The sequence below is a fragment of the Myotis davidii genome, unplaced genomic scaffold (assembly GCF_000327345.1).
Source record: "Myotis davidii unplaced genomic scaffold, ASM32734v1 scaffold458, whole genome shotgun sequence".
NCBI lineage: Eukaryota > Metazoa > Chordata > Mammalia > Chiroptera > Vespertilionidae > Myotis > Myotis davidii.
Window position 1 is genome coordinate 1,281,526 of NW_006289819.1, and position 9,098 is coordinate 1,290,623.

Genomic DNA, 9,098 nt, shown 5'->3' on the forward strand with positions numbered 1-9,098 from the left:
TCCTCTCACCTGTGGTCAACACCGGCTCCATCACACCTGTCCCATCTTTAGAAAAATGAGCTAAGATAACTCACAACCCTTCTCCTCTTTTATCAAAATCTGTCACATGACCACTGGCCTTTTTCCATATCGGCCTTTTTCTGTTTGCCTCCTTCCCAGCCCACAAAGTCAGTGCTCCGTGACCTCTCCTCTTCATTGGTCAATACTCTCACCTCCCAGTCAGTGGTACCCACTGTCTGTCTGTCCCGTGGCCTGGCACAGCCCCCACCGTGGATGAACCTACCAGCCCCCTCCCTGCCCAGGGCATGGCTGCTGAGCTCTGCCGGAGAAGCCACAGGCTGAGAGAGAAGTGGCTGCTGCCATCACTGCCACAGGGAGCCTTGGTTTCTCTTCATGGCTTTCTCCTGCTCCCTTCAAAGGACATTCACAGCTACTCAGGCCTCCAGTCTTTTTCCAGCAACTTCCTCCTTCCTGTCCAGCAGGTGACTTCACTCCATTTCAAAGAAAAATTCCTCTGCAAGGAGGCCCTCAGTTCCTGTCACCAAGCAGCAGACACACTGACTTCCCCTGTACCTCTTCCCTCCCCTGCCCCTCTTCCCTCCCCTGCACCTCTTCCCTCCCCTGCTCCTCTTCCCTCCCCTGCACCTCTTCCCTCCCCTCCTCCTCTTCCCTCCCCTGCACCTCTTCCCTCCCCTGCACCTCTTCCCTCCCCTGCCCCTCTTCCCTCCCCTGCACCTCTTCCCTCCCCTGCTCCTCTTCCCTCCCCTGCACCTCTTCCCTCCCCTCCTCCTCTTCCCTCCCCTGCACCTCTTCCCTCCCCTGCACCTCTTCCCTCCCCTGCCCCTCTTCCCTCCCCTGCACCTCTTCCCTCCCCTGCTCCTCTTCCCTCCCCTGCACCTCTTCCCTCCCCTCCTCCTCTTCCCTCCCCTGCACCTCTTCCCTCCCCTGCACCTCTTCCCTCCCCTGCCCCTCTTCCCTCCCCTGCACCTTTGTACCTTTTCCCTCCCCTGCACCTTTTCCCTTCCCTGCCCCTCTTCCCTCCCCTGCATCTCTTTTTTTTTTCCCTGCAGCTCTTCTGGGGTCACAGGCCATGATGGGAGAAGTGTCTGCATTTCCTCTTAATCAAGCAGGCTTGAATCTCACCATCTCCTTCACACCAGACCCCTAAGCACATTCAAATCCTTCTTCCCTGGACTCCATGCTTGCCTCCAGCTGCCACACAGCTCTCTCCTGCTCTCTTCCCCAGGCCCCTGGGCAGGTGTCAGGATCTGCTTTCTCACTTCCTCACCTTTTCTTCAGTCACCTCCACCATCTGCCTCCACCATTTACTCAACTCGCAGCAGTATCTCCAAAGGGCCTGCCCTGGAGCCAGGCACTGTGCTAGGCCCCCTTTCCCCTTAGTCAGTAATGATCCTCTTGATGCTGAAACAAACAGACCCTCACAGGTTCTTAGTGCTACACTTCCAGGCAGCATTTTATCCTAAGTGATATAGCAGACAGACATGAGCAGAGTAGGAACGATAGGCCAGGTAGAGAAGGTCACCAGGGTGGAAAGCCCCAGGTGCCTAGCAACGACCAAAACTGGGAAAAACAAGTATTGTAGGGTGGGACCTTGCCCCCAGGGTTACCTTTCCTCCCCTGGCATATCAATGGTATGCAGTTTGGACCCTCCCCGGACCTTTCCTCCCCTGGCATGTGGCTAGTCATGTGGTAGACCCCTTTAGAGGAGGAACAAGTGGCCAAAGAATAACCTCATAGAACTCCCACACAAGCCCTAGAAGAGCATTCCCTTAAGCATTAAGCCCCCAGGACAATGGGGTTCTGGCAAACATCACACAGTCCTAGGAACAAAGCCAGCCGCAGGTCTGTGGACCACAGAGAAGGAGGTTTGATCAAACTGCAGAGAACATTTAGGCCTCAGTTGTGTTTCAGCTCCTGGCCCAGCAAAGCAGCAAAACTAGACTAAGGGAACCATGGCTAACATCAGGACCAGCTGCATTGATGCCAACCAATCAGTAGAGACCATGACCGGAAAGGACACACCTGGAAAAGCTGATGAGTGTTCTGTTGAGATCTTCCCCTGAGACATCCCCTAAAATCCCTACGTTTGGAAACCAGATAAAAACCCTCAAGATGAAGGACTCAATTCTCTATGTCTTCCTCTCCCTGTCCCTTTCCCTCTCTCCCCTCCCCCCTTCTCTCTCTCTTACACACACACACACACACACACGCCAATGCCTTTCCCCCTTTCTTCCCTCAAGATGCATAACTTTGCTTCCTTTCTCCTAGGCTCCAAGCCCCTGCCCCCTCTTTTTTATTTTTTTGCCTCTGTATTTTTTCCTGAGTCCATGCAGCCCAGCTGGCTCACTGCTTGTACCTCTGTGACTTTTTAAATAAACTTCGTCTTATAATTAGAGTTCTTGCTTAGCCAAACTCAAGGACTGAAGTCTAACTTTGCCAGTAATATCTGGTGCCATTCACCATGAACAGAAGGACTGTGATATTGTGATTAATAATAAGAAATATATATTTGGGCTTCTTCCCTGTTTCTGGCACAGAGCATCTCCTAAAAACCTTGGAATCACCCAAGCTATACATATGTCTTCTGTTATGTTAATAATGAGGTTTGTGGAAAGCCCCTAGGTAACTGGAAAAGGGGTCTGGCTGCCAGAAGAATCAAGCATGTGGTTAGAAGGTTGAAACTTCTAGTCCCACCCTCCTGGCTTTCTGTAGGTGGAATCTGAATCGGTCACTCATGGCCAATAATTTAGTCAATCGTACCTGTGAAATGGAGTCTTTGTAAGAACCCAAAAGGACAGGGTTCAGAGAGCTTCTGGGCTGGTGAACATGTGGAGGGGCCGGGAGAGTGGTATGCTCAGAGAAAGCAAGAAATCCTTCTCTCCTTACATAGCAAACTGGTAAATGCAAGCAAATGCTTCTCTGAGTTCTGTAAGCCATTCTAGCAAATGAATTGAACTCAAGGAGGGGTTGGTGGGAGCCTCTGATCTATAGCTGATCCATCAGAAGCACAGGTGACAACCTGGGTTTACAGTTGGCATTGAAGTGTGTGTGTGTGTGGGGGGGGGGGCAGTCTTCTGGGACTGAGTCCTTCACCTGTGGGATCTGGTGCTATCTTAGGTAGCATCAAAACTGAATTAATCGCTTGGTGGTGTGGAAAATAAATACGCTTCGGAGGACCCCTCCTGGTAGCCCATCAACCTTTTCAGCTGCTCTTTCCTTCCCCTCCTCCACCCCCCTTCAGGAGTTTTCCAGGGAAGGTTTCTGGGGTGACTCACTCTCTCTGGACTGCAGCTTTTGTTCGCGCTGCCACAGCAATTCTGGTCCCTGTGATTGAGTAATTAATGATGTCATTATTTGCTTAAGGATGGCCTCTCCTGTTAGAATATAAGCTCTTTGAGGGCGGGACCATCTGTTGTATTCAATGGTTGGCCTCTCATTGGTGCTCAGAAAATCATTGTTAGTGCAAAAGGTGGGGACCCACACCTATCTTTTTCATCCGTGTAACCCCAGGACCCCATGCAAGGCCTGCTCAGAGGATATGTGTTGAAGGCTTGCTACTATGTTCAAGGCTCTTTAGACCCTATAGACACCATCTCATTCAATCCTCACGATAACCCTCCACTTTACAGATTAGGAAACAGGTTGTTTAACTCGCCCGAGGTCACACAGGCAGTGAGGGGCCGTGAGATCATCTGGTTCCATGTCCGTAGTGAGTTGAATGGTGATCCCTCAACATGTAGTCCATGTCCTAATCCCCAGAACCTATGAGTGTCAATTCATTTGGAAAAAAAGGTTTTTGCAGGTGTAATTAAGGATCTCAAGTTGAGGTCATCCTGGATTAGAGTGGGCTGCAATCCAGTGAGGGGCGTCCTTGGAAGAGAGGGGAGAAGAGACACACTGAGAAGGCAGAGCTGTGAAGGCCGAGGCCGAGATCCGAGTGCTGCAGCTACAGACCAAAGAATGTCAAGGGCTGACTGCAGCCGCCAGCCGCTGGGAGAGAGGCACAGGGCGGGTTTTCCCTCCGCCTCCCATGGAACCACCCCTGCCCACACCTGACTTCAGACTGCCGGCCTCCACAACCGTGTGGGAATGAAGCCCTGTTGTTTGAGGGCACTTGGTTTATGGTAATGTGTTATGGCAGACCTAGGAAATAAACATAGATCCCAGACCCCGCGGCGGTGGGTCTGTGCCTACTCGCCGGGCCTGGAAGCCAGGGGTCACAAGAGTCCCCAGCTGTGTGACTGTGGCCTGGTCACTTCCCTTCTCTGGGCCTGATTGCTCCGCAGTATTTCAAGCACTTGAAACACCAATGTCCCTCCAACCCTGGCATTCTACAGCTCTCAAGAAAAACCAGGAGCCAGGCAAGCAGGGCTATGTTGGGATTTTCAAATTTATTCCAACATGCTGTGTGTGTGTTTTTTTTAAAAAAATATCCTCTGGCTGAACACTCAGCCAGAGCTGTAATAAAGGCAGTTATTATACCTGTAAAAACTTCTCATTCACAGTACAGATGTAATTTACAACGAAGGTCACACACATCAATACTGAGCATTCTTTTCCTTTTGTACGTCAGACTCTGTGCTTTAGACCTGCATGGATTTTTTTTTTTGTTGAGTTTTTTTTTTCTTTTGCACTGATATATACCATACCAACATTGCAAGATGCAAGTGTAGAAACTGGAGATTAAATAAAAGTACAGGCAAAACTACCCCATCCCAGTGTGGCCGCTGTACATATCTACAGTACGATTTTTGGAATGTATTGCCATTTAAGAACATAGGAACTCTCTACAGACAATTTCACAGACAGAATACACACACCTTTTAGGGGAAAAAAAGGCAAGTATTTATCATACAGAGAGTGTGTATCTTACATTTGCCTACGTTTCCTTTTTGTTTCTTTTCTTTTTTTAACACTAAGTTTAGTAAAGTGATCATAAGCGCCGAAGCAGTTTTCTAATGGAAAGCGGACTGGACTCACGACACAGAAGCAAACTTGTGGAACGGGCCCGGGAACCCCCTCCCCTTGGACAAGGCTGCAGGTCGGCCCCCAAGGATGGGCCCAGGCAGGACGATCACTAAAGAAGGATTTGTCAGAAGGAGGGACTGGAGAGCAACTCGGCTCAGATATATTGCTATTCCCCTTCCAAAGGCCCAGGTGGGAAGGGAGTTAGGGCACGAGGGAAACTGGAATTGAATTCTCAGCCCTTTTCCCACACAGGGAGGCAGAGGGACTTGTGGGTCCGGAAGCTGGGGGTGCGGGAGGTGGGAGAGTGGGCAGACCACCACCATCGGGCTCCAGGAGGGTCTCAGTGGGTGGGACCAGAGTGTCAGCGGCAGGTGGGGCACCTGGGGAAAGATGCCTCAGAGAGGAACAGGGTTAGTATCCAGAATGGCCTTGAGCTTGCTGAGGGTGAGGGGTGTCGTGAGGGTGGGCCTGGGAGCAAGGGAAACATCTGAAAAGCGGGCAGTGGGAATAGAGTCAGGCAGAGAGGTTAGAGCTACGTCCAGTGACATTGGACCCGACGGGTGGCATCGATTCTGCCCCTCTGAGCACCCGTGTTGGGCAGCAGCCCTTTGGCCAGATTCTGTTTGTGCTACTGTGTCCCTGCCATTGAGAGAGGGGCCTCTAGCGACTCCTGGTCTTCGTCCCCTCTACCTGTGCCTGTGTCCTGAGTGACTATGAGGACCTCTCCTGCTGGCCACACTGTCCCTGCCTGCACTGTACCTCCCAGGAGGGAAACCTCGGTGGGTTGAGGACAGGAGGGATGATGACCAGGAGAGCTGGGCGTGCAGAGCGGGTGGAGGAGCGTGGCCAGTCCCAAGGTCAGGGGTGAGTCCTGCAGAGCGCCCAGTCTGCTGCTCTGTGGGTCTGGGGCTGGAAGATCGTGCCCAGGAAGGGTTCCAATCTGGGCTGAAGCAGTGCCCTCTATCCAGCTCCCAGGCTTCAGCACTTGACGTCTCTAGTCCTTGGGCAGCCCCAGGGATAGGACTGAAAGGCGAGGGTGGGGAAAGCCCTGGCCTGGGCCGTGGCTGAGTGGGGCCTGGGTTCCTTCCCACTTCCTGCCAGGACCTACCAGTGCCAATATGGCCAGAGCCCAGCTTGCTGGCTTCTCCCAGGGTGGGTGGGAGTCCCAAACTCAGGGTCAGGCAGCCAAGAACTGCTTGCTCACCTACCCCCAGTCCCTTGGAGCCCAGCAGCCCCTAGGGAGACCCTTTCCCTCTGTTCCCCTTTTTGTTTTTGCTCTGAGTGAGGTCAAAGGAAAATGAACTAGTTGGTGTGGGTGGACCAGTGACTGGTTTGTCCACTCAGTAGGGGCCAAACAAGGAAGGGCCCTGAACCAGAGGAAGAGGGATTATGGCTGAGTTTGGGGAGCGTGCAGAGGTGCCTTGACCCTCCCCAGCGCACGGCATTCACTTAAACAGCCCGGGAGGCTCTGTGGGGACAGGATTCCGACAGCCTGGCTGTGGATGGGGACTGGCAGGGAGGGCCCCCAGCACCCGGCCTGGGGGCCACGTGCTTTCTCCCCCTGGTAGAAACAAGGAAATAATTGTGGAGGGCTGGGGGATAAGCCACCTCTCCCAGAGTAGGGTAAACATGTTAGAGTTCAAATTCCATATTTCAACCTAGGATTTAACTTCTGGTCATATTATTTTCCTTACAAAGCAGGTTTTTGTCCCAGCAGACGCAGGGCAGCTTCTGGAAGGGGGAGCTGGGGATGGGGATGGAGGCGCTGGCTAGAACCGATGGTTTTGGGGAAGAATTCCAACGACTTAGGACAATGGACCGCCTTCCCCACCCAGGTCAGATCTGGGGGAAATATCAAACAGCAGCCTCTCTTTCTAGATGTTCATATATATAGCATTTTTTAAAGAAGGGATTTAAGCCAACCAACAGGACTGGGCAGTTCCCACCAGTCCTGGTTTGTGTACTTCCTGAGGGTAGTGGAGCCTGACAGTGTGTGTGTGTGTGTGTGTGGGTGTGTGTGTGTGTGTGTGTGTTTATGACCCTCCTGCTTGGGGCGAGGGAGAGGTGGCAGGGAACCAGTCCTGCAAACTTCCAGTCCCCAGTGCAGTAAAGCCCAGCCAGGGAGGAAAAAGGCCCTTTGTTTTCCAGGGACCAAATGTGAAAGGAAACCCAAGCCCCAGACTCTGGAATGGCAAGGCTCTGCACCTTGGATCTTGACCCCGAGGGGCTGGGCCCTGCACTCCAGCCTTGCCGGTACTTTCTAGAACAAGGAAGGCAGCCTGTGTCGGGGCCACATGAGCAAGGCCTAGGTCAGGTGCTGGGGGCCAGGAATGGATGGACGGAGCTCCTTTCCAGCCCAGGGCCTGGGGGCAGGGGGTCGTCCCCTGGTCAGACCACATGGGCATCTGGGAGCCCTGGGGGAACCAGCCAGCTCCTTTCTACCTTCTGCCTGCGATGATTTTGTGTTGAAATCCTAGGACAGGAAAGTGGGTGTTCTCTGGGCTTGGCCGTGGGGTAAAGTGGAATAAATAGGACATACACATCTGTACATAGGAGTGCTTGCTTTTACATTTAATTATATATTTTTTAAAGATTTTTCCCCTCCCTCAGTGCATCCCCTTTACCTCAGCAAATGGCTGCCTCTTGCCAGCCTTGGGGGTGGCTGCTGACCCCATCAGCGGTGGGTGAGGCTCCACCCATCCCCCCTTTCTCAAAAAAGCACAAAATGTCCACAGCCTCAAACTCCGTGTGTTGTTTTTTTTTATGTGTGTGTATGTTTTGTTTCTTTTCAAGCAACAAAAGGAATAGAAAAGGCACAGGTCACTGCATACGTGGGAAGATACAACCGATGGGGGCTGAGCGGGAGCTGCTTGGACACACAGACAGATGGGGGAGGGACCCAGGTGAGCAAGATGATTCGAGGAAGCTGCTGGAAGCGTCTGTTGCCCAACCAGAGGCCAGATGCTGAAGCCGTTGGAGAGAGGCTAAGTGCTCGGAGGACCCCTGTCCGCCGGCTGGTGCGGAGGTGCCCCGGGGCCCCCTCTTCCTGAGGGCTCCGGGGAGCCCTGACGGGTCCTGGGTTCCCCAGAGAGGTTCCTCCTCCGGGCTGGGAAGCTGGTGGAGGCCTCTGCCAGGCAGCCCATGGAGCCGCTGCAGTCCAGTGGCGAAGGGGCAGAGGCCGGGGGGTTGGCCAGCGTGTGCGGTGACTCCACGCGGGGGCTCCAGGACTCTGCCCGGAGGCCCTGGGGGGGCCGGGGCGAGGCCTTGGGCGGGGTGTGGGGGCTGTGCGTAGGCACGGACTCTGCAGACACAGCCACACGGGACTCCCAGTCGGGAGGTCTGCCCAGGCCTCCGCTCGTCCTCTCCGTCTCCTTGGGGCAGTCCCTGCCCTCCAGCTCCGAGGACAGTGTGAACTTGGAGACCTTAGCCACAGGGGACACGGAGGCTGAGGAGCTCTCTGTAGGACTCCAGCGGCCTCGCTCCTGGGCCTCCCGGGCTCCTGTCAGGTCGCTGCCACCCCAGGAGAAGCCACTGACCCAGGCCTTGGTGGGCCCTGGCAGCAGGGTGGGGTGGGCCCCAGGCCGGGCCTGCACCATCTGTATCCCACCGATGGGAATCAGGGGGCACGGAGCGCGGGCCAAGTGCTGTGAGTGCAGAGGGAGGTGGCTGAAGATGTTCTCTGTCCGGGCCGGCATGTGGCTGCGGAAGTCGTGGCGGGCAGAGAAGGGTCGGAAGGAGACCGGATGAGCAGGGCCAGGTGAGCAGGAGGGACTTCGGGACTCAGCCTTTTGCTGGGGTGAGAAAACAGGACAAGGTAAGGCCAGGTTACACGTTCGGCACATGGACACCCCAAAGCCTAGAGGAGGGGGCATGCCTGAGATCACAGAGCAGCCCCTGCTGAGCTGGGGCCTGAACCGTTCCAGCCCTGCCCACGACATGGCCTGCACGGGGCCCTCAGTCTGTCCCCAGACATACACTGACCAGGAGCACGCTCAGGCCCTCGCCCGTCATGCCTCCGGCCAGAATGCTTGTCTGCAGGGGAAATGGGTGCTCGAGACGGGGTACTACTGACCCCATGTGCTTGGCCCTTGCTCTTGGTTCTGCTGAAC

At 54.3% G+C, this 9,098-nt stretch overlaps 1 protein-coding gene and 1 long non-coding RNA gene across 5 annotated transcripts in view; one reads left to right on the forward strand and one right to left on the reverse strand.

Moving 5' to 3' along the window:
* LOC107182897 overlaps nucleotides 1–9,098 on the forward strand; it is a 51,720-nt gene that overhangs the window by 26,313 nt on the left and 16,309 nt on the right. The window lies entirely within an intron of this gene.
* HIVEP3 (human immunodeficiency virus type I enhancer binding protein 3) overlaps nucleotides 7,540–9,098 on the reverse strand; it is a 318,219-nt gene continuing 316,660 nt past the window's right edge. For 2 of the 4 annotated variants that reach the window (XM_015563169.1, XM_015563168.1), the window contains one exon: nucleotides 7,540–8,780. In XM_015563169.1, the coding sequence (XP_015418655.1) occupies nucleotides 7,974–8,780 (807 nt within the window). In that variant the 3' untranslated portion in view covers nucleotides 7,540–7,973. The remainder of the gene's footprint in view (nucleotides 8,781–9,098) is intronic. The other 2 variants (XM_015563171.1, XM_015563170.1) reach the window with 2 other exon arrangements.